The sequence below is a fragment of the Echeneis naucrates genome, chromosome 5, assembly GCF_900963305.1.
Source record: "Echeneis naucrates chromosome 5, fEcheNa1.1, whole genome shotgun sequence".
NCBI lineage: Eukaryota > Metazoa > Chordata > Actinopteri > Carangiformes > Echeneidae > Echeneis > Echeneis naucrates.
In genome coordinates, this window is record NC_042515.1 from 9,375,581 (window position 1) to 9,401,206 (window position 25,626).

The following is a 25,626-nucleotide window of genomic DNA, read 5'->3' on the forward strand; positions in this document are numbered from 1 at the left end:
TTTAAATCCGCCTGTGACCTGTCTGCCAGAACCAGACACGTGTCATGGAGCACAGATCACTTCATTCTTCCGCTCCTCATCAGCTAATTATTTTTAATCATTTCCATGGGGCTGGACATCTTTGATTGATGGAGGAGGTAGAAGTCTAAGTCATCCTGCTCCTGTGTTTGAAGCTGGATCCTAACAAGATGTTGGCCTGAAAAGAAATGAAAAATATTCCAGAAGAAAAATCAGGAATTACACGGTTAAAACAAAAAAACAAACCAAAAAAAAAACCACGCAAAACAAAACGAAGCAACCCAGATTAGTTACGAATGTGTTATCTTTTGAAATGAAGAAATTATATTTTTAAACTTGTGGCTTTTATGGGTTTGTAGATCATCTTTTTAATTAATCTAAATCATCATCATCGTGTGTGTGCTATAGAGGCTGTTATGCTAGGCTAAGATAATTAGCTCTAAGTTAGTAGAGATGATAGGTCTGCCCACATTACAGGAACGTGAACATTTTAACAAAACAGGAGGCTGAAGGTCCTCGTGCCAGGAAGCTGGCATGGTTCCAGCCGGTGACATTTTCCCACGTCATTCTCTCTCTCCAATTTCCTTTCACTCTTCAAGCACTCCTATTGAATAAAGCCAAACAAATAAATAAATAAAATCCACAGCCATGCACTTCTTTTGTTAAAAATTCCTGCTGAACCTTCTCCCTTCAATCTTTAGGCCCAGGACCAGAGCTCCTAACAGAATCAAAGCACTGCAACAAGCTTTCATGGCTAATAGTAGATTTCCAGAGGTGTCATCAGTGTTTTATGGGCTCTGAATGCCTATAACTCTAATAGTAATGTGCAGCAGTTTGTTGCTGCAGAGGAAAAGTAAATTCTCTTCATTTGCTTTGCGATACATATATCTTTATATGCATCTTATTCTGGTGATTGACTTTTATGTTGGCTAAAAATGGGCATAGGATCTATATTTAATGGGCATTTCAGACAAGCTGACATTTTGCTACTTACACAAAAAATCCGGCTCATATGTTTTCTCCATCTTAGGAAATTTTTCTGAAGGAACTATAGCTTTTTTTATTAGCTGAATCTCAGTGACTCAGAATTGAGTTTAAATTAATCCATATCCCTGTGTCTGAAACTTATGACCCAAAGCAATAACTGACATTATTCTGCTGCGTGTCAGGACAACATTAGCCCCACTGTTCTTTTCTTAAACCTCGTTCCCAGCGGTGAAAGATTATAAAATCAAAATGCTCTGGACTGCAGCCAGAAGGCTTGTTAGAACTATGGATCTACACAGTATACAAACTGTAAATAGTTTCCTAGGGTACTAATAAAAGCTAAAATAAAACAGAACTGGTCAAGTTATGATGTCCATCTGTCTCAACAATTGCACTTCATTCTCTTTTGTGTCTTGCTTCTTTCTACACAGCATTGATATTTTGACAATTCCGTCACGGTGTGGTAAGGGTGTGCTGCGGAGGGTCACAGAGGTGTTTGACTGCTGGTTCGAGAGTGGGAGCATGCCATATGCCCAGGTCCACTACCCCTTTGAAAACCGAAAGGATTTTGAGGACACTTTCCCTGCAGACTTCATTGCCGAGGGCATTGACCAGACAAGGGGATGGTAAGTTGGAGATACATGCAGATATGTTATGGAAAATGGCTGAACCAAAAATTTATAAATTGATAAATTTGTTTGTTTGTCTCAGTCCTCCCAAGGAAGACTATTTAATTTAAAAATTAAACAGTTAAAGTTTCTAGACATACAACAAATTCACAAGAGTTCTTTTAAAGTTCTTTTATATATGTTTTCTCTTTCCCTCATAAGTCTGTTTCTCTAGTTTAGCTTTCATAATGTTTTGTTGTGCCATGTCAGAGGAGGGAGTGGAGTTCTGTGTTCATATGTACCGGATACAGTCTTTTTTTGTATTGTCCTGCAGGTTCTACACTCTGTTGGTGCTCTCCACAGCTCTGTTTGGTAAACCACCCTTCAAGAATGTCATCGTCAATGGTTTGGTGCTTGCTAGGTTAGTCCATTGACTTAAATTTTTTTCAATTCCAAAACATAATGTGACATCTCTCCATATTTTTCTGTTTGGCCTTAAAAAAACGATTAACAGCTTATTACACCACCAGACATCCGGAAAAGGGGGTGACAAAAATATGCTAGAACAGGGACGGTTTTTAAACATTTAGTTTTTTTTAGATTCCCCCCCCCCCCCCAATTCATGAAAAACCTTTGACTCAGAAATAGTCAATTTTCATAACCTTCAACCGCTTATCCGCTTTCGGGTTGTGGGGGTGCTCTAACCAATCACCGCTTACATTGGGCGAGGACGGGGTACACTCTGGACAGGTCAGGTTGCCAGTCCATCCCAGGGCCAACACACAGAGACAGACAGATAAACAGCAAATCTATTTAGGTGGTTTTATGACGTATCTACTGGCTGAAATTTTCATTTGAAAGCAGTCACTTCACTGTTACAACTGTCCCCATACACTGGGAGGGTTGCAGCACATGCAAAGGATGGTTGGCTAGAATATATATAATCTATGAAATACTCAAAATAAAAAAGATTATATAAAGATCATCATTAGGTTAACATCTAATCTAGTTTATGTAAGCATGAAACATAAGAGATTATATATTGGTTCATTTTTCAAACATTTCTGAATGAGAACTGACAGAGAGAACAGTGCTGAAGATTTGTCTCAGTTACTGCCTCTCTTGTTTGATATGAGACTTCTTGTGCAGCAGAGTCAAAGAAAAGTCCTGTGAAGATGTTGTCAAGCAGTTGGTATGGTAAACAAATAGCTCTTGAAGCTGTGGTGTGATTTAGTAATGAAGCAATGGCAGGGGAATAAGTAGATTTTGATGATCTGTTTTCAAAATGAGAGGGAAAAATTACAATGACAGTCACTGAGTAGTAACAAGGTGTAACTGTCCCTGTATGATCAGTCATATTTTAACCTTCAGCCTGACTGACAGCTTGACACATTTTAGTCATTTCTATTTTTAGATTGAAAAGGAGTGATTCTGATAATACTTGTTTGGATACCTAAACGTTTGATCTCAGGGCAGTATCCAAAAAATACATCTTAGAGAAAAGTAAAAGTTTTACCCCAAAAAACACTTTTGGTTATACATTTCTTTGGTTGTTTCAAATTCGGTTCCCTTTAATTATCAAGAAGACAGTCTAACCAAGCATGTGCACTGTCGGTGTTATCACTACACGCTTGTTTGTGATTGGAGAATTTCAAGGTGGAACAACACTCCATGATCTCCCCTATTTTTAAATGACAAATGTCTAGGCAATGAAGGAATATTCTAGATAGTACAGCAGTGTGGGCCCTTTGTTATTCACTCTTTTTCCAAGAATGGAGATCTGAGCCCACAGAAATAGGATCAGTTTGTTCTTAGTGTTTAAAGGGATTTGTGGACAATTACAAACATACAGAATATGTCCAGCCTCATCTGTACAGTAAACTTCAACAATATCTAGTCTTTTCTCTTTTCCCCAATTCTATTTCTTTGCCTAATCCATGTTTTGCCCGTCTTTAACTAACATTTTCATCTCCTTTTCTCCTCCTTTATTCACCTGCCCATTCATTCATGTAAATTTTTCTACTGCCCCTCATGATCAGCGTGGTATGTGTGCTGTTACATTTAGCTCTTAGAGCTGTTCCACAATAGGTCTGCTTGTCCTTAGCCCCAGGGTCTAAACATGGCACCGTGCTCACAGGCTTGCTGACCTGGAAGGACTTGACTAATTTGAATACCAAGTGCATGGTTTCTAACATGCTCTCTTGTGCATGCATGCATGCCTGCGTGTGTGCGTCTGTGCATTAATGCCTTTGCTTTGTCTCATTCCTGTAGCGATGGACAGAAGATGAGCAAGCGCAAAAAGAACTACCCAGATCCGGGGCTGATAGTACAGAACTATGGAGCTGATGCCCTCAGGTCAGTTCTGTGCTTGAATTTGAGCTGTGTGTGTGTGTGTGTGTGTGTGGTTTTTTTTTTTTTTTTGTTTTTTTTTTTTTTGGAAGCTATGTGCCGGTGGCAGGGTTTTGTGTATTCACTTACCTTATGTTTATAGCAGGCATCGTTTTAAAGGGTTTGAATCACTATCTACACTGAACTTGGAATTGTCCCGGTTCTGCATACAGTCATCACACACTGAAGCATACTCAACATACATATGAATGCACACATTGTTTGTCCTCATACATTCTCTCCTTTGCCCTGAGCAGTAAGGGTTCCATAGCCATGTGGCCTAATGAATAAAAAAACTGCAGTTACACCATATGCTCACATATACACTGAAGAGTGAAATGCAGGGTTAAAAAGAGGAAGACAGTGGTCATTTTTTCTCCAATTTTACTCCAATTTTATCTTTTTTACTTTTAGACTTTGCCTAGAGTCTATCCATTACAGGAACATTAATACTACAAGTCATTGAAAAAACTCTCAAATAGAAAGTGAACAAATGAGTCAACTACATGAAAGGTTTTTACTATTTTTTTCCCCATTTTCAGTCAAACTTGGTTAAGAAATCAAAGTTTTCATCTTTGCTTATTTTAAGATGCTCAAACCAACGGATGTTTCATTGTATTCTACATTTTATTGAAAATCCATCTTGCTGCTATCAAAATCATTCATTTGTGTTGCATGATGTTGCATCATAACGGCTGTAAAACCTTTTTAACCTACCCAGACCAGTGAGCTGATGCCTGTCCGTGACTATTGTATGATTTGGATTATTTTGTTCATTAGTCAGAAATGTCTCTATTTGGCTGTAATGGAAGGATGAGATTATTTTGCACCATTGTGCTTGTGTTGGTAAAATTAGGTTTTGGCCCAAAATGTTTGCACAACATATTTAAAATGGACACTTTAGGACACAAAGCTAATCCAATTCATGTATGTTGTAGTTTTACATTAAGAAAATTCAAACTGCCAGCACTATTTTTATATCTACCTGTAAGTGTCCAGTAGTGGTTACCTTTGTGAAGTGCCCCAAGATTTCTCTGTGTGCCCTGGATGAACAAATTACTGAAATTGAAATGCAGCATTCAGCCAACTGTAGCGCTTACAGGGAGTGTTGCAAATGTTCTGCAAACATTTTGAAAATATGCAAAATGTTAAATCAGCATAAAGTGATTTTTTTTTTTTTTCCTTTAAACTGAAGTAGTCATCCTCCCTTTGTTCACTGGTGCTAAGCAACCAGCGACAGTGATTGCTCAGTTTGGTGGAGAACCTTTTTACTTCTGTATCATCTCAATATTAAAGTTTACTCACAGATACAGGTAGCAAACTCATTCACATGCCAGTTGAACGTTTGTCCTTCCAAGACCTTTAATGTGTACACATCATATACTCTCACTCATTATCAGTCTTGCTGCACTGTCACTGGTACACAAACCCCTTCACTGTCTCTCTCTGCAGACTCTACCTCATCAACTCTCCTGTAGTGAGGGCAGAGAATCTGCGTTTCAAAGAGGAGGGTGTTCGTGACGTGTTGAAAGATGTTTTTTTGCCTTGGTACAATGCCTATCGCTTTCTGGTGCAGAACGTGCAGAGGCTCAAGAAGGTATGTTTGTAATGAACAGAAGAAAACAACAGTATAACAATCTTCAATTTGCTATCCTTAGTCTACACAGAATCACGCAATACAAAAGCAGTTTTTTACAATTAAATAATTATGAGGTAATCATTCTAACAAGACAAAAATTAAATGCTATGTTGGTCCCAATTATTGTAGCAGTATCAACAATAATAAATATTGCTAAGGCTCTTTTGTCATTAACTGATGGCCAAATGTTTGGGTGCAACTTAGCACAAGGATTTTCATTTCCCTTATTTTCTGTCTGCATATGAACAACCATCCAGTGAAAGCATTTTTAGAAAGCCGTTTATTCTCCAGTGAAGAGAGTTCTTCAGCTTTTCAAATGCCACCCTGCAGACACGAAATGGCAGTAGCTTAGAAATGCTGACCTGTTAGCGCTGCCACCTGCAGGCAGAGAAAATAACTAACCCCTAACTTAGTTTTGAACTATTTACACCACCTTCAGGCTACGTAAGTTCCAATTTTATAATTCAACTTGCTGTCTGTTCCTTAATGCGCTTTCTGCATCAGGAGGAAGAGATTCTGTTTCTGTACAACGAGAACACGACAAAGCAGAGTGACAACATCATGGACAAATGGATTCAGTCCTTCACACAGTCTCTAATTCAGTTCTTCAAGGCTGAAATGGATGGTGAGGAAGATGCACACACTCACACACCCCAAACCTTTTCTTTAAGGAACACCACATGATATGCACAGTGGCCTAGAAGATAGCTATTTAATTTCCTCTTGAGATTAAGATGTCAATGATAATACATGATAAATAAAGGTCATATGAATACACTGACTAATTCCCTGTTGTAGCTTATCGCCTCTACACTGTCGTGCCTCGGCTAGTCAAGTTTGTGGACATGCTCACAAACTGGTACGTCAGGACCAACAGGCGCCGGCTGAAGGTGAGATAGTAAATTGTGCTTTTTTTTTTTTGTTTGTTTGTTTGTTTGTTTTGTTTTGTTTTTTGCTCTAACGTTGTTTTGACAGCGCAAACAAGTTTCTAGACAGACACACCTGTCACTGAATATGAGCTACTATCTCCAGAAATAATATGTGATAAGTCAAAAGTGTTACTAGAGATTTGTATATTTGTAGGTTTAGTTTGGCTCATGAATAATTATTTCTGTGGAAACAGTATTATCAGCGAATATCTATCATAGTCTTCATCTGTGGAAGTTGCATAGCAGTGAGATTGTGGCCCTCCAAATAAATATTTGGCTGATATATGCGCAGCTGTCTGCCAGGGCTCTTCTGTCTTTTCCCCTCTTCCAAGAGGACTGAATATGCTGACGTGTGTGTGAAATTTTCAGGGAGAGAGTGGCACTGAGGACTGCCTGTGGGCACTGGAAACCCTCTTCAGTGTTCTGTTCTCCATGTGCAGGCTGATGGTGAGTCATACTGTTTCTGTGTGTGGGACCCTCCCTGTGTGAGAGTGACTGAGACAGAGGAGACCGTGTAGGGAAATTTCTTGTGATGTGATTTTGTTTGTGTGTGCACAAAAGACACTCATAAGAAATAATGCTGAAGAAGTGTGTGTGCTGGCAGGGCAGTGAATAATGCATGAGCATTAGGAGTTTTTATTTATAACACAGAAGATGTTTGCATGTGAGATGAGAGGCACACTAGGCAGTTAGCCTAACCCAGATCAATAAAGATCAGCTGTGAGCTATACAAATTAATTACGCATGGTTGAGATGGAGGAGAATCACATTAGAAGTAACCTCACTGTAACATCATTCTGTTTGAACTTTTGCACCGTTTCATATATATATATATATATATAAAAAAAAAGCTCTACTAGAAAATGTGTTTTGTATGTTGATTTTAATGGTGCTTCTGACTATGAGACTTTTATGACAGAAAATGCAAATTAACTACAGTACGCAGCTTTCAATTATCTTTTCTCTCATGCCTACTTCCATTCTTTTCCTCTTTCACCACCCTCCAGGCTCCCTTCACACCTTTCATTACAGAGATGATGTACCAAAATCTGCGTCACCTCATTGACCCCGCCTCAGTTGACGAGAAGGACACCAGCAGCATCCACTATCTCATGCTGCCGCAAGTCAGGTTGGAAAAATCTCTTCAATAAAACAAGGACTTTTTCATGGTGCTAAAATTACAGCTGACATAAAACACCACAGAGACTTGTCTCAACTCCACTGACCAATCAGTTTATGTTGATTGATGATGGTGATGATTGCCCGTCATTGTTTGAGTTCATAATCAGTCAAATCAAATCAATACAAAGAGTTCTATATATCAGCCTATGTCTGTATTCCTATCACAGTCTTTAGCTCAAAGGTGACATGACAAGATTTTGAAGTGATTCTCTTTGCTGCTTAATTTCTTTAAATAATCTGATTGGGAGGAGCCAGCTACTGACACATTTAAGACAACTTTTTATTGACAGTTTAAAACATCATACAAAAATTAGAATTAATTAGAATTGGTCTGATTTAACTCAGTAAGTGGCATAGGCTAATAACGCCTCTGGATGTTTGCTTTGCTGTAAATAATAAAAGCAGCATATCAAATTGAGATAACAATAATTTAGTCTTGTTGTCTTGTTGAATTTGCATCAGCAGAGCAGATGCTAACTGAAACAGGGCCTTAACAAAGTGAACAAACTAAGTGTGATTTGGTTTAAAAGCTGCTGTGCTTGTATCATCACACCATAAATCTCCCCTTGTGTTAGATCCTTTTTCACCACTGCTAACTCGCGGCTACTCGGGTTCCTCCAGGCTGTGTGGCCTTACGTCACCCCAATCGTATCACACTCTGAACCTCAGAATAGAAGCTTTTGAAATTTGAGTGTCCACAGCAGTTTCTAGATCTATGTCATCCTTCAGAAGCAGCTGCTCTCTGTTTATATCTGCTGTTCATTACCTTCATCTTCATCTGTGATTACAATCTCTTGTAAGAATTGGGCAAACCCAGTGTTATTAGAGTGAAACTTTTGATGTCTTTTTCGGTCTCTAGAGACTTAGAAAATCCCGAAATGAATTTCACAGGATTTGCCTTGATTGTCAGGCCTGCAAATGAGTGCTCCTCCTAAAATACGATCAATTCGTCCCCTTCACTTCAATTACTTCAGCAGAATGTGTGCTTTGGTGGCTGATCGGTTTTGTTCATGCCTTGGAGGGATTTTTAATTGCCCAAACTTAATTGCGTCATCTTTAATTCCAAAAAAGTTCTGACAAGATTAAATATCCATTTGATTTAGCATAAGGAAAATAGTTTGTGTAATGGTTCATATAATCTCATCTTTCACTTGGATAGCACTCGCTGCTGCTGCTGCTGCTGCTGCTGCTTTATTAGCCACTTGTCTGTCCTTTTATTGAATGGGACTACTCCACCATCTTCCCAAAGGTCAGCCACCAATCAGGTGGTGGGAACAGCTGCTTCTCAATCAGCTCATTAAAAGACTGTCCCTGGCATCCTCTCCACTGTCATTTTATTCCAATGTTTTATGCACACAGGGGGAAGCACACTGCAGGAGTAAATAAAAGTACACACGCACACACACACACTACATGCACAGTTCAGGTTCCCGTAGACAGTCAGAGCTAATATCATCATTATGCCTGATTATCAGTGACTGTGTAGCTTTATTTTGGATTCGGAGGTGGAAGTCTCAGTTTACCTTATTAGTGGATGTTCCGGAGTTGGCACTGATGGATCTGAACTCACTTTGTTGAGATTTGCAGGCCTAACCTTGTTGCATGCTATTATAATTTTTCGTCATAGAGCACCCATTTGAATTTCTAAACCGCCATTAACTTGAAGATGGTGACATCTGAGTCACTGAAAAAATGCACCTGTGCCCCCAAACAATGGCCTAAAAGTTCAGAATTTCAGGAGGTATCCAATAATTATCTGGAAACAATGACTTGTTTTGAATAATCTAATTATAAGAATGGGACAAGGTCGTGTAACACCCTTCCAATTATCTTAAAATTACCAGCCCAACTAATTATAGTTCTGCTTGACACACATGACCTTCAATTCATTTTCTTTCACTTGCTCAGTGTGAGTGCTGTGATGTGGTGGATATGGTAACACAACTCATAATACAGCGATCCTCAGACTTTTCTTTTTTTGTGTCTTGTTTTTCAGGGAGAGTTTGATTGACAAGCGCATTGAGAGTGCTGTCTCTCAGATGCAGTCTGTGATTGAGCTGGGCAGAGTGATCCGAGATAGGAAGACCCTACCTGTCAAGGTGAATCATCAACTTTACTTAACTCATGTACTGTAGTGTTTAGGTTTCAGTGAATTAAAACTATACGAAATAAGATCGAAAGTAACATGTTTTTTTTGTTTGTTTGTTTTGTGGACTGTGTTAAAGATTTTGAAGTTTAGAGGTATAAAAATCAGAAAATTCTGATTCGTCTGCATCCTTCATGTCTCATTTTGTGATATGCACAGCTATGATGTAGTCATAGTTGTTATGCTGCTGATGTGTATTTCAGTACCCATTGAAAGAGGTGGTAGTAATTCACCAAGATCCTGAGTCTCTGAAGGACATCCAGGCCCTCCAGAAATACATCCTGGAAGTAAGTTATTTACTTATTTATTTATTTTTAAACCCAGAATATGTTGTGTGATAATTAAACATTTCCTTCAGTCTTGAAATCATCTTGCTGTAGTGTCATTTTACTATTGCTCTTGTGAAGGTGCATTGGTTTTTCATCTTTCCTTTGACATGATTTCCTGATATGTGTTGTTGTCCTCTGCGTTTTGACCAATACGAACCATGAAGACCATTGCGTAGATCCTTACAGAAACTCTGAAGCCACCATTGCACCTTGACTTAAGTTGATTGGATAAATAAGCAGAAGGAGTACATCTTGCTCTTTGTATCCAGACTGCCGTTGAGATTTCTGTTCCTTGTTCATTTAAAAAGGGGGTGGAGCAGAAGTCAAGGAAAATAATTCCATATTTGATCTACTCCAGTTACAATGCACAGACACATTCAAAGAGTAAAAACGCAGACACATTTTTTGTTGTTGTTGTTCCAGGAAACATTTTATTGTTTTAGTCTATGACAGTAGTAATATGTATCATTATACATCAATCAATATCTTCACACACCATTTGCACATACAGGTTACAAAATTACAGAGTTCACTTTTCAGAGTGAGGAGTAGCGTGTTGGTCTTCAGATATCCAGTGCATTCCTTCCATGGAAATGTCTATTTACAATGAATATATTAAAATTTCCAAATGTGACATTTTTAGTATTTGCCTGTGCAACAGAAGATAGATTATAAAACTGTTGGTTCATTCAGGTGCTGTTCAGGGTACTTGGAAAAGTAACTTTTCAGACATTAGTTGGAACAATTTTTAATGCCTCTAAGTGCAGGAAGCCTTCAAATTTACATTAGCTCTTTGCTCCAAAGTTCCAAGTTCCAAATGTCAATACTGTTTCACGGCTGACTCCAGTATTCCCGCTAACATCTGAAGTAAGAACATTTTAATCTTTCCAGGAGTTCTGCATCTATTTCTGTGTCATGAACTCTTGCCAATTGTGAAAATGAAAATTATTTATGTTTATAAATGGAGAATGAGTTCTCTCTTTTTTTCTTTTTGGTGTTGACCAGTAAAACCAACAGAACCTTTACAGATCAAGATTCACTTGGGAAAAAGATTTCTGTTGCAAGGAACCTTGATGGCAACTTGCTTTTCTGTAGTAAACAAGGTTTATTTTATCAGAAGTGACAGCAGTCAAGGTCCTGAAACTCAGAGATAGAGCTACAATCTCTCTCACAATGTGTGTGATGCAGTTTTAGTTGATTCAGCAGGAATGTGCCTTTTCATTGCCACATTCACTTTGATTCCTATATAGTAGTTGCATAATTATTACTGTTTAGCAAAATGTATTTACGACATAAATATGCACCAGTTTAGAACAGATTGAGCTAAGCAACAATTCAAATCTGTTTTCGTAGAACTGCTTCCTTATCAAACCTTTCAATGAGAATAATTTTACAGTCCAACATTAACCTTTCATTTTCACTTCATTGTCAACAACCACAGGCTTACTGGATCGTGGATTCATGGCTGATGTGCTCTCTGAGTGAATTGGATTTTTGATGAGGCTTGTAAGCCATATATCTGAAGTAATTACAGTTACAAATTTGACTCTTACACGATGTTACAAATTATTTAACTCAGTGTCGGACCTTTCTGGCTTGTTCGTTCACTTTCTTATACTGTTACTGGTATATCTCAAGGCAGCATTTCGAAGCCACTAATAAAGTTTGTGACATTGCACTGAGCAGCATCAAAATCTTGCAAAAACATGGAGATGCTGTATATTAGCATTTAATGTGAAATGCATGTAAATACTGAATGGTGATGGTTAGAGTCTTATTGACCTTTTCTTGAGAGTAAATATTAATGTATGGAAAAAAGTGAGGCACTAAATGGGACCGGCTGTCGGTGGTCAATGGCCATGCAAATTTTATCTTTAGTCAGCTTTGCTTGGCAAATGAGCCCGTTAATGTGTACACTATCTGCTGAGTCCAAGCCGCTCTGTAGAAAGGCCAATGAGTTGCTGTATGAGATGATGGACTCCTGGATTAATTGTAATATATGTACGTTATCACACATACTTGCAAAGCCAGATATGCCCTCACGATAAAACAAGGTTCTCTTTGTAGACTTTTGAATTGATTCACTTCTGTTTTAAGAAACCCAGCTCAGTTTAAAACTCCTACTCAGTCTCAATCTCAAGCCTCAGCTTCTCAGTGTGATTGACTGGAAGAAGCCATGCATGCAGGTCAGGGTGCGTGTCAGTATACATCATTTTAGTATCTCTGGTGCTTCATCAGATATGACCAGATCACATATTTTGCTCTCTATTTTGATTGAAAGGCAGAATTATAGGGACTGAATAGAAGGATTGGCTTATCTGAGGTTTAAAGACCAACTGACTTACTGACTGGTTGATTTTATGGCTGAGTTACTCTTTCGGTGTGTGACTGAATTAACTTTTCATTGGCCTTTACAGCACAAACCCAGGGCAATTAAAACTTTTTATTCCATTTTCAGTAAAAGTTGATGTGAAATTGTATAATGTTTAAAAATTTTGAATAATTGGAAGAAAAGGGAAGAAAAGCAGTCCTTTGACTTGGTGCCTCCTGTCATACATGACCACAATAGGTCAACTTGAATATAAATTCTAAATTGAAAGCAGTTAAACGTTGAATTGGCTCATTATAATTTAGTTTGCTTTGATTATTTTATTGGCATTTGTCTTCTTTTATTTTTATGAGTTGTAGTTTTTGTCCATACTGCAGACATTTTCAGATATTTACTCAAAGCAGGACACAACAGCACACTGACTTTACCCTTTTTAAGATAAGGTGTGTCTGGTTTTTATCCTCCAGGAGCTTAACGTTCGACAGTTGACACTGTCAACGGACAAGGACAAGTACGGCATTCGTCTGCGAGCTGAGCCAGACCACATGGTACTGGGCAAGAGACTAAAGGGGGCCTTCAAAGCAGTCACTACTTCTATTAAGGAGCTCAAGAGTGAACAGCTCGAGACCTTCCAGAAGACAGGTACGGCTTTGTGTACAAAACAAACACAAAATGTATAAGCTAGATCTTTAAATCATCAAGTATATTTGGAGTCCAATATACCAATTTTTGTATCGATTAGTTACCACATATTTTTGTTCTCACCCACAATTACCAAAGAATTAATGAGTAGGCAGTCATGTTATTTAACAATTAACAATAGGATTTTTCAGAGGGGCTTTTGTTTCATATTGTGTCAAAATAACATTTTTTGAACAGTATCTAAACTATGAATATTACTATTAACATTCCCAATATATATTGATAATGACCGACTTGCAGATGAGCAGTTTGCCTTAACAATTCAACCCTCAACCTGAAACTATAATCAGAGCTCCAGTGTGGATCAAAGTAAAGCGAGGTATCTTCTCTCTCCAATTATAGAGAGATGCGTAGAGCTGCCCGTGTCTCTGGGGAGGGAAGCGGTGGAGGTCAGCTGGGTTGTGGGAATAACATTTCCAATCACGTGGCTGTTTGAAGTCTTGTCAATTGGAGGGGAAGAATAAGGATGAGTGATGGAAGGGAAGCAGTACATGTGATAGAGGACAGTGGAAAAATGATAGAGAAGGCAATCTCTTAAATGAAAATATCCACAGCAGTACAGAGTTAGTGGATGCTCCTGTCTGTGAAACCATGTCACTGAGTGTAATTGTTTCTCCATGAAAGAGTTAACAGCTCGGGTTCAGCTTAGAGCCTACTTTTAACCTTTTAAGCAACTTCATGCTGAGATTAGGAGGGTAGTAAACTGGCAAAAAAGTATTTGTTGGTTGGTGGCCATTTGATTCATTATTCTTTACCGGTACCTTTTGATCCCATATCGACAGGGTAGAAGAAAAACAGGTTCAGAGAGAAGGTGGAGAAGAGCAACAAAACAGAGAAGGACACAAGAAATCAAAGTGTGGAACTCTAGATTAAAGAGGATTGGAGTGACTGGTTCACCCAGCCTCTGGGTGTGTAGAAGGGAAGAGGAGAACAGAGCACGGTCATGGTTTTTAGTCAGAACACAGACGTGGGTAATTCCTGCCGCTGGCAAAATGGAGCTGTAAACCTGACTAGATAGGCTCTGCTGTATTGTTCAATATCTCAGATCTCATGTGGATGTTGTTCAGGAAACTGTAATGCAGGGTATCTTAAAATGCTGGTAAATGCACTGTGAGTACCCAACAAAACATCTGTCAGCATGAAAGTCAGAACGCCTTATTTGATACAACAGAGTGTAATTGAAGCCTTTCTAAAATCCCTGTCAGGGGACAAACTTTACCATATAGACCAATTTCACACAATCAGTTAGCAGTTTATTAAAACTTAATTAGAAGGATAATGGGGAGCTAAATAATTTTATCATCATCGATGTAATCATAATGAGCATCAGTGCGCATGATGCCATTTTAATTTTCCCTTAAATCATCCATCTGTTATTAAATTTGTGATCTGAAATTTTTATGCAATCATAGATATCTCCATCTGCAGGAGATACTCAGTAATTAAATGAAAATGCTTGCTGCACAAAGTTGTCACTTTGTTTGCTGTCCCTGTGTATAAACCTCTGGTCCCTTAGACTGAATCGCAAATTCACAAATTTCACGTTACACAGGACTGCATTGTTTTATTTTATTTTATTTTTTTCTCAGGCTTTGGAAATAGTAATTAGAAACAAGAAAATAGTATTTCTTCTGCCAAGTTCAAACATTTTCTATATCTACATCCATACACACACACACACAAATATTTGTTTGGGTAGGTGTGTGTGTAAATATATTGATACATTTCTTAATTTGATACTGCTTCATTGATTAAATGATTTTTATTGTAATATTCATGGCTGTATTTGTATTTATTAGTGTTATCTTAATGCTTATTTTAAGGATCCATCATAGTGGATGGCCATGAGCTTCATGAGGAGGACCTGAGGCTGATGTACACCTTCAACCAGAACTCAGACTCAGCTGCGCAGTATGAAGCACACTCTGATGCACAGGTACACACCACACAAAATGAAAGCACAATTATATATTGGATTGAAAACATAAACTCAGTGCAAATTCAGACAACAAAAATGTCTCCTTCAGCAAACAAAGTTCAATACATTTATTAATACATATTTTATGTAAGTGAGGCTAAAGATAAATTTTTTTGTTTGTTTGTTTGTTTTTTGATTATTATTACTTGGGAGCAGTCATTCATATAATTATATAATAATATAATTATAATATCTTTTCAACACATACGTTTTAAAAAATATTCACTTTTTAAAAAAAAGAATCCAAGTAAAAAAACAAAAACTCTCGCTTCCCGATTCCTCTATCTCTCTCTTAAGTATATTAGTTACCGTTGCGCCGTTTGAGTAACAAATTATAATGTCATTGGATTTTTTTAAAAATAAATAAATGCTGCTCCTGCTCCAGCACCAAGCTGCCATGTGCTGGAAACGTATTTATGTGTCTTGACTGTTTCAGTGATTTATGACATCAATTCATGGCTAAGTGGAATCCAGCATCCATGCATTTCCTACAGGGCTTCGCTAATCAGCGCTTCTGCAGTCGTATACACACCGCATGGCTGCAACTTACCTTAATACCAGTTTACTGAGCTGGCTGTTTAATTCTGTGTTACTTTAGCTCACTCATACCAACGATCCATTCCCATCTCTCTCTCTCTCTCTCTCTCACACCAACCTCACATCCCCCCCACCCTACCCACCCCTCCACCTCCTGTTTCTTTGTCACCCTGTCATCTCTTTCCTCTGGTAGGGCTGGCAGCAGCTCAGTCCTGCACAATATGCCACTCATTTTACCTTAATGACTCACACAGATGACAGTGGTGTTGGTTGGTTGATGTATTTTTTCAGTTTCCACATTATAAATTTTTGAAGAACAGTATCAGGTACAGGAAATGTTTCTGTAAAGTTGCTCTTGGCATCTTTGGCTGTGAATTTGCTCATCATAGAGGAGACAATATAACCATGATCTCATGTCATGTGAAATGCTATCTGTCTTAGTCTTGATACTAAGCTGTCAGTTGCATGGGGAGTGGTGGTAGGGTATCATTCGAGTAAATTAATATTTCAACATTGTGTTTGCCTCACTAACAGGAAAATATTTTAAAGAAAGAGGACTGAAACTATTGGAGAGTAAAAGCCTCAGGGCATTTAGTAGTTTAATGGTCACAACAAGAATATCCTCGATTAAATTCCCAGCTGAGGAACCTGTATTTTTCTCCTCAGTCTTCTCTCTTTTGCTTTCTCACTCTGGATTGACTAATATCCTGTAAAATCAAATTCGAAAAACAAGATTTTTTTTCAGCAATGCGCCATGATATTGCTTATTTCTCTTTTTCCATATATTAAAACGTAAAGTCCTTTGTAGATTTTTGAAACCCACTTGTGAATAGATTGAAGGAGATATTTTGAAATTCAATTGTTATAAGACTAACATGTAAAGAAACTGTGGGTTACATATGAATTACTCATATGATTTATCAGATACTTTTAAACTTCCACACTTCTATTTTCCTATTTTGCCTTTTAGGTCCTGGTGCTGTTGGATGTCACCCCAGACCAGTCCATGGTGGATGAAGGTGTTGCCCGAGAGGTCATCAACCGCATTCAGAAACTACGCAAGAAGGTGAGGCAATGATTTCATGAGCTGTACAAGCTCTGGAAACAGGAGTGACACACTGCTTCTGAATGTTACAATCCAGTGTGTAATGAATAGAATCTGACATCAGTGAAACAGCTTGCCAATATATGTAATCAGGGTTGTTGCTTGAGGTATTCTTGAAGGTAAAATATTTTCAAAGGCTGTTGCTTGCATATTGAGCAATGTGTAACAGTAAAACAAGGCAATGATGGAAATTGACTGCAAAAGAAACACCATGGCACAATGCAACGACAAAAAAAGAAACCAACGTTAGCTGTTCTCTGTGTGGTATTTTCAGGGGTTGATGGCAGTCTGCGCTCCCCACCTCATAGATGTTTGTGACACTGTACATCTAGAGTAGAAAGTACACAACAAAATATCGTCTCTCCAACAGAAAATACTAAAAGTTTTGAGTTCGCCGCACTCACGATGGTTTTAACATAGTAGAGCTGAAAGTAAAGTAAGTAAGTAAAAAAAAGTAAGTAAAAATACTGGGAAATAAATGACTTAAAAAGAGAAGGGTTAGGGTTAGTTGAATTTAAAAACTGAGTAATGTTAAAGAAAAGGTATAAATCTTCATTTTTACAGTCCACTTAAAATAATTTCATTACAACTCATTTATATTCTCATTATACTCATTTATTTATATTTTCGACTTGACTTTTAATCTTTTAGACAATTGTATTGCATCACTGCTGTGAAAAAAAAAAAAAAAAAAAGACATCTTCATGTGAAATGGAAACCAAAAGGCCTTTTTTATTCTTTTTTTGACAATTTACTGTTAATAATTGTTTAATAGAAAAACAAAATCTTATCAGTATTGTAACAAGAAAAATAATGAAGTTTTTCAATATCTGACGTTTTCTGCCTTTGTGCCCCCGCCCCCCCCCCCCCCAGCCTCTCACCACTTTTCTCTTTATGTCCCATGCTAATTTTGTGAGGCCAGTTTTGAAATCTTTCCACTGCAGCGTCACAGTTAGAAGTTTCTCCATCATAAGGAAGGCTTAATGGAAGCTTAATTACAGTCTGGCCCCTTTCAGATTCTAATGTTGGAGCTTTGAAGTGGTCAGGGGAGTAAAGACGGATTAACCAACAGCCCCTTGTTTTCACAAGCTACAAACAGTTTTTCCGTGCCCCTATAGCAGTGGTGTGCACTGGCTCCCAGCCAAGCTAAATTCCTGCAGTTATTTCAAACTGAGATCTGTTAGGAATTTTCCAACCCAGGGATGGGAATTAATTTTTAACAATTCTTTGGTTTGGTAGTAATTTGTGGGTGTGCATGTGTCTTTATCAGCATTTATGTGGGTGTTAGTGTTCTGTTTTTGAGCAAAAGCTCAGCTGGGAAACAGGGGTCAGCATTTCCTTTTTTTATTGGTCTATTTCACTGGAAGTTCTCTGTAGTTCTCACTAAGCTGTATAAACACGTACACACACACACCACATACATGCACTGCTCTGGTCCCTTCGGGGTAGGGTCAGTACCTTGACTTGGCAAGAAAAGCCTATAAACTTTCCTCCATTGATTGACTCCTCCTCTGTATCTAGTTAGCGTTATTCTTCTGCCCTTGAGCCACATAGTAGAATTGTGTGTTTGAGTGTGTGTGTGTGTGTGCGTGTGTGTATAATACACAGTGAAAATGTTTGTGTGGCTGTGCACATGTGTGCACGCCTCCACACTGCAGATTAGGATGAGATCAATGTGTTTGAATGTGTCAAGGTTAGAGGAAGCTGGCAGTATGCAGCGCCGAAATAGGTGGGCTTTTATCCAATAAAGAAATCGCCCCTTGTTCCCTTCTCCCTTCATTTGTTCTTGTACTCTTTTTTGCTTTTTAATCCCTACCCTTCTCTTCTTTTATTTGCCTCTCCATTGTGTTTATTGTGTACTTCCTTTCTTCCATCTTCCTAGTAATTGCTTCTCTCAGATTACATTTTCTTATGAAAGAGAAGAACAATTTGAGGAGTAACTTGTCTCCTTGGCAATCATTATTTTTCATCAGATAATAGGCTTTAAAAATCAAATACATATTATTGTATGTTATTTCTTGAAAAGTTATTTAAGGAGTGTTTTTAGCATATTAAATTTGGCAACCCATTTGATGCCATAAAAACATGATTTTATTGCCTCTTCATTTTGTTCCTGAAAAACGTATTGCTTGATATTTGCCGAGATAGAACAGTCAATCCACCCTCAATCTCTTGCTTCAGGGCCATTTGGTACCATCAGATGAGATATCTGTGTACTACCACTGCCAGCCAGAGGGGGAGTACTTGGACTCTGTGATCCGGGCTCACACTGACTTCATCCTGGCCACCACCAAGGCTCCTCTTCTGCCCTTCCCTGTCCCTGGCACAGCCAGTGTCATCATACAGGAAAAGACTCAGGTATACCTGGAGAAGAGCAGGATTAATATTTCCCCTGCTGCCATACAAATTCAGTTTAAGTTAATTATCTCATCAAGTGCAAACAATCGTTTGGTGCCAACAACAATAAGAAATGTTAAGACAAGGGCAGTGGCACTCACTTAAGAGTCATCAAATTTTACAAAAAGTGCCAAGACTAAAACAAGTGTGTTCTTCGGACGTGCTGAATGATTAAATATTTTTTCCTCTAAGTGAGAAGGTCTCCCTCTCTCTCGCCTTATTTTTGATAGTTTTTGTTTTTTTCTTTCTTTTCTGCAGCTGAAGGGTTCAGACCTGGCCTTAACCATTGTGAAGGGATCCTCAGCCTCTCAGGCCCCTCTGAAAGGACCAGCTTGCGCTTATGTAAACCTTAGAGTTAAGGTGAACAACAAAGAACAAGGTAACACCTGGCAAGATGATAGGCCAAGAAAAAGTCCAAAATATTCACAACTGTTAACACAAGATTATTTAGCATTTTTGACTATACCAAACATCTGCTCATTGTTGAACTAATGCGATATGTAAAACTCCTTTCTTTCATTGAAATGCTTTGTTCTTCAGAGGGGGTGGCCCTGTTGGAAAACCCTAAAGGAGACAACAGACTAGATGTGGACATGCTGAAGAGAGTATGTACCAGCATCTTTGGAACAAATAACAGCCAACTCAAAATCTTCAGTGACGGGGATCGTAAGTACTGGTCTTTCTTTAAGTAGATAATTAACACTGTAATTAACACACAATTAAAAAAAGAAAGAGTTTATTTAATTTATGCTTCATCTGTATTTCCCATGTTTGTGGTTTGCTTGTTTTTAAGATACGATAATCCTTATTAGTCCCACAGTGGGGAATTATTTATTCTTGTCAGACACATTGAATCATTTTTAGTCATCTCCTGTTTTGTGTGTAATTGGTCCGACCTCTTTGCCTGACTTTTATCATAAGACTAGATGTGCAGATAATTTTAATCCTCCATTTACTGTGCTCTATACAGGTGTACCATTGCTATAAAATCTTAACGATGAGTTAACGCTGGCAAGATAACACTACTTGTTGGATGACAAAACCTTCTTTGTCTCTAAATATTGTTTACAGAGTTGAACAGCAAAACGGACCTCCAGACTTTGAGTGGCAAAACTTTATCAGTGATTTCAGACTCTTCCTCCCCCGGCCCCATCCCCACTTCTGATGCCATCCTGTGTCCTTATGTTAACCTGCTGCTCTGCAATGCACAGCCAGCTGGTAAGAATCACATATACTCACACACCACTGAAAAGCCAGTCCTACTCAGACATCATTTATCTCTTATGATCCAACAAATCCCCCTGAAAGCAACCAAATCAACAGTTTCCTACTAGGTGCCTTTGTCTGAATAGCAGAGATCCGACCCTTTACTTTTTATACATTTATCACAGTGACACAGTACATTTAGTTACCACACGTAACAACTGAGGCTGAGTATACATGGAATAGCATCTCTGTGCCTTTGCAGTAATATCTGCTCTTCACAGACCAACTGTTCTTCCAGAGACTGATAACACACTGACATTGTTACATTGGAACACAGCAATGAAACAAATGCACCCCTACTCTCTGTGGTGAGATCTTATACACCTCTAAAGTGAATACTCTTCCTCCAAACTAAAGCAAAACAAAGCAATCATGTGAAACATCATCAAACAAATGATATGCACACAATAGAGAAGCTGATATGTTTTTAGGTAGGCCAGTTTTACCTGGAATGCCTTTTGGTGTTACACATCCAACAAAATAATTCCACGGTGCTATTAAACTTTCTAAAAACAACTACAGCTGCTGCTACAAAGCTGGCATGCACTGACAACTCTTCTGCTATCATAGCTAACACTGCATGTCTGTGGGCATCGATTGACCTATTGACAAAACTAATGTTACCCACCTGTCATGGAGAAGAGAAGCACTCAGCAACTGTCTTCATGCCTTTGAACTGTTCCTCCTTCCACCTCCGGTTCTTCCACTCCATCATTCATTCATACCTAACCCTATTCATCGTCTGCAAACCCCCCGACTCAGCAATTGATCAGCCAGGCTTTCTCCCTCTTCTCCTCTCTTTTTGATCCGTCTTCTTCTTCTGTGTTTCCTCCCTTTTCCCATAACTGGTCTTCGGCTTGCTCGTATAATTTCCCAGGACTTATGAACAAACCAAACGAGCCAATAATTTTTTCACTTTAAGAGTGAGTACAGTCGGTCTGGCTCACTTCTCTTCAACACTCGTCCTCTCTCCTCTAGAATGCCAGACAGGAGAGGTTGGCACCCTCCTGCTGGTGAACCCAGTGGGCCAGAATGCGCTTGACTACCCAGGCCTTTTGTCTGAGACTGCCAAGGTTTTTGGCCTTCGCAGCAGATGGCTTAAACTTTACCTGGACCAAGACCTAACCCAAGGTAAGGTTAAGGGGTTGGTGTACATTATACTAACTTTAATATCAACACGAAATCCTTTAAAGTCCTTTTCAAATGGAATTATTCATTTGATATTCCCTTTTGTTGCTCATCATTTGGTGAATTGTTCTAGAGGACAACACAGAATAGTTTCAAATAGACATGAAAGCCAATAAAATAAATAGTAATGTTTTCAGAAATCATAAAAGGAGGATTATCGCATGTTTTTGTTTTCTTCACTTTCATTTTATAAAAAGGTCGTCTGCACCTGCTCCACCTTGACGTTTGGATTGAAATAAACAAATTAAAATTAACGTCATCTGTATAATCAATTTGTCTTTACATTTATGGACAACCTAGGCACAGGAAGTGATAGGACCTGATTCTCACGGTAATCAGTGGGGAGTTGGTGCTGTAGACAGCCATTGGCTGGTCCGGATCAAAATCACTGAAGCTACCTGAGTAGGTTATATGAAAAATCAGCCCACCTCCCCGAAAGAAATCATGCCCATAAAATGATTTAAACCCAGTCATCCTGGTCTGATATAGATGGCTAATTTGTACCTGTATCATCAAACATGTCACTAATTTCAATCTGTGTTGTGAATTCATATTTAAGGTTATATTTTTTGTATTTTATATGTCATTCTTGTCTCTCTCTCTCTCTGTTTTACCCTCTTAGTGAACCAGAGTAGAATTCCTTGTTTGTGTGGACAAACTTGACAGTTAAAGATGATTCCGATTCTGATTCTCAAGATTATTATTTTTTTTTTATAAATCAAATTTTTATTCACTTACAGATGATCAACAAAAGTAAAAGTTCATAAAAATATAGCTCTAATGTGTGTACCAATTTTCCTAACTTCTTTCCAAGCAGTTCTATGAGCTGCCATAGACTTCTACTGCAGCAGAAAGGAAAACAGGAAAACATAGAAACACAGTGGGTGCTTATGCAGCTTTGCTGTTTTGCCCCCAATGCTCATTTTATGAAGAAAACTCCAGGATGCACTTCACAACAAAAAAAAAGCAGGCAGTGAGATTTTATCTCTTATGCTGTCCAAAAATAATAATTCTTAGAAACCATTGCTCCTCAGTCCCTGACTGTAGGAGGTCAAACTAAAGTGGAAAAAAAAAGCCCCAAAAATAATGTAAAAAAAATTGCAAGAGTTGTCCTTGCTGAATATTTCACAGCATTTGCCTCATTGATGTTATGTAGTTTACTGAATTCCTACTTCCAGTTGTGGTGTAATTTTTCTCTCTTTTGTCAGCTGTAATCTTTATGTAACTGTTTCTCTGTGTTTTTCAGAGCTGCCAGCAGATGCATCAGTAAAATCTCTAGACACCAAAACTCTGTTTGTCAGAGTTCTTCCTACAACAGCTCAAGTATAAATCCTCATCTCATCTAGGATCTTACTATCAACATTTGTCTCTCAATCTATCACAGTTTTTTTTTTACTTCTTCCATAATCCCATGTACAGTGAATTTGGGACAGCAATGTGTGTCACATGTTTAGAAGGCTTTTTGGAAATCCTAATGCATAGCAGGCTATCTGTCAAGTTCAATCTATAGAGTCACGGTCAAAGATGTCTTGAAATTTCTTTAGATGACTTCAGGCACAAGGTCATCATGGCTGAAGATGGCTGGATATTACTCTGCTCCTTCCTGAAACAGTTTCTGCTTTTATAATGCTTTTAATTTCTCCACGCTAAGTGACAGTTTTCTAAGAACGCACAATGTTTTGTTGGGCTACATTTTTTTCTGGGCAGAAAATGGGTATACATTCTCTACTGAAAGTGGATGCACTTCACGGACCGAAAGATCTTTCATATACAGCAACTGGACAGACCAGACTGACAATTGAGGACATTTGGAAGTGAGAAGTTGTTCGTCAGGGAGATTGCTGAGAGGAAACCCTAACATTAAATCTCCTTAAGAGATGAGCCAAAGGTTCTTCTAGCTCAAATTTAAACACATTTTTTCCACTAACTTTAAAATGAAGACTTCTGCGAATTGTCTCCCTGTCAAGATTACAAATGGATGTTTTTTTTGTCATGCTAATTATAGAAATTATGCAAGCTAATTCCCTTTAAGGCAGATTTGATGTGAGTTTAGGCCAGAGTAATTATAACTGCGGCTCGTGATTGGGAGATCAATTTGGCCTGTTGTGCTTCTACACCATTTGAATTTAACAGATAAACCTACTCTGTTCATTGCATTGGAAATCCTTTTGACAATTGAAAAGGCATTTAAAAGGTGAAATGGGTTTTTGGGCTGCTGTACTGTAGGGACAAAAGGATTCTGTCATAAAAAGAGCAAAAATGGATAATGTTCTATATTAAGCGGCAAATGGAATAAATCAAAGGTGACGAGAACAAACATGCATTCTTTTTTTCTTTTTTCTTTTTTTTTTCTTGTGATCACAAAAACCTCATTATGTGACATGGCAAGACAGATCAGGACAATTAAATGGCGTTTCCATAAGGACTTAATGTGGGTGATCATCTCCCTTGTCCAGGAGAGAAAGCGAGAGCAGAGGGAATAGACTGTTGTGCAATAGGAATGATGATACTTCCAGTGAGTGTAATAAGTTCATTCCATTTTTCAGGCATTTTCAGAGCTCCAATCACCTCTTCACTGAAAAGGACAATCTTTTGGTGATGGACACAAAACTGTCTACCTGTTTGGAATTTAACGGGTTCTGGTCTTCAAGGACACAAAAGACTATAATAAAGTGGCAGTACTGATGATTAAAATAGGGCTGCAGCGGTATGAAGAAGCATCAATCACATGGAAAGGTATCTCCCTTTTAGATATAAGTCAAACAGATGAGCTTTAGAAAATTGAGCTATGTGCCGTTGGATTCATTCAGTCCAATCTTATACAGAAGGAGCCTGTCCTATCCTTTTTATCCCTCATCGGTGAAGATGATAGCCAATGTAAATCACACTCCCCTGTCCCAAGAAGCCCCTTATGCATTTGATATGCTGATTAAAAAAAGTAGCATCTGGAAATGAGAGAAATCAGATGGTTCTGCAGCCAGCAACTGGTTGGTTTATCGGAATTTGTTTTACAGGACTGAGGCTCGCCTGGCTCTTACCTCCAAAGCATTTTAAATCAAGTTATTACGTCTCAGTTCTGTAATTTATGCAAAAACTGAAGCCTTTGTCCAAAACTAACACTAACCCCATGGAAAGTCATTTAAAACTTAGAATTATCTTCAGTTAACTAGTCCATCGCTGTTGCAACCTGACAAAAGCTGAAGCTGCTGGGAAATACAACAAGATGGCGACTTCAGGATTCCTAAACTGGCCCAGAGAAGATGGTATCTCATTACGCTGATGACAGCGGCTCAGTAAACAGCTGTCCACTGTGGACCGGGTCATTCTGTGAGCTGCATTACTTGTAAAAATGCCTCAGTTCTGGATCCAAGGCGTCTGTGCTGGCGGCAGCTTTTCTGTCCTTGTGAACGATATATGTTTGTAATGTCACAGAATTTGGTACAAATATTCGCTTGGACTCACACGATTCTGTTTTATTTCCACTTTTTGTTTTGGAGGAGAAGGCACTGTTGTCATGATTTTAAATGAGAATCAAGACTGTAAAGTGTAGATGGTGAACTACCCTAAAAACGGACAACCACGGGCTGTCTGGGAAACATGGCTCCCACTGGCCTGGATCCGATGTAGTGATGTGGTGGCTAATGGATAACCTTTGGTGGGACATGCTGCTGTAGAGCCCGTCTTTTCCTTATGATCTTTAGAGCACCCTATTGCAAATTGGCAATAGGGTGTATTTTTACGTAAACAATCTAAAACACTATGGAAAAAAGTTTGAAATGTCTTCTCTTAAACAATGTTGAGTAAAAGAGGGACCCCCTAAAAATACACCTAACCAAGTACATGATACTTGGTTAGTTTCCATCAGACAATTTCAGCATCTCTGTAATCAGCGTCACTT

The 25,626-nt window shown here is 38.4% G+C and overlaps 1 protein-coding gene across 1 annotated transcript in view; it reads left to right on the forward strand.

Annotated features, from left to right (window-relative positions):
- iars1 (isoleucyl-tRNA synthetase 1) overlaps positions 1-24,036 on the forward strand; it is a 46,905-nt gene extending 22,869 nt beyond the window's left edge. The window contains exons 16-34 of the mRNA XM_029502935.1: positions 1,437-1,631; positions 1,948-2,034; positions 3,885-3,968; positions 5,454-5,598; positions 6,145-6,265; positions 6,439-6,530; positions 6,939-7,016; positions 7,577-7,698; positions 9,748-9,850; positions 10,101-10,184; positions 13,023-13,197; positions 15,081-15,193; positions 16,743-16,838; positions 19,059-19,235; positions 19,533-19,653; positions 19,815-19,940; positions 20,346-20,492; positions 21,519-21,671; positions 22,975-24,036. Of these exons, the coding sequence (XP_029358795.1) occupies positions 1,437-1,631; positions 1,948-2,034; positions 3,885-3,968; positions 5,454-5,598; positions 6,145-6,265; positions 6,439-6,530; positions 6,939-7,016; positions 7,577-7,698; positions 9,748-9,850; positions 10,101-10,184; positions 13,023-13,197; positions 15,081-15,193; positions 16,743-16,838; positions 19,059-19,235; positions 19,533-19,653; positions 19,815-19,940; positions 20,346-20,492; positions 21,519-21,671; positions 22,975-23,057 (2,302 nt within the window). The 3' untranslated portion in view covers positions 23,058-24,036. The remainder of the gene's footprint in view (positions 1-1,436; positions 1,632-1,947; positions 2,035-3,884; positions 3,969-5,453; positions 5,599-6,144; positions 6,266-6,438; positions 6,531-6,938; positions 7,017-7,576; positions 7,699-9,747; positions 9,851-10,100; positions 10,185-13,022; positions 13,198-15,080; positions 15,194-16,742; positions 16,839-19,058; positions 19,236-19,532; positions 19,654-19,814; positions 19,941-20,345; positions 20,493-21,518; positions 21,672-22,974) is intronic.
- Positions 24,037-25,626: the final 1,590 nt, after the last annotated feature.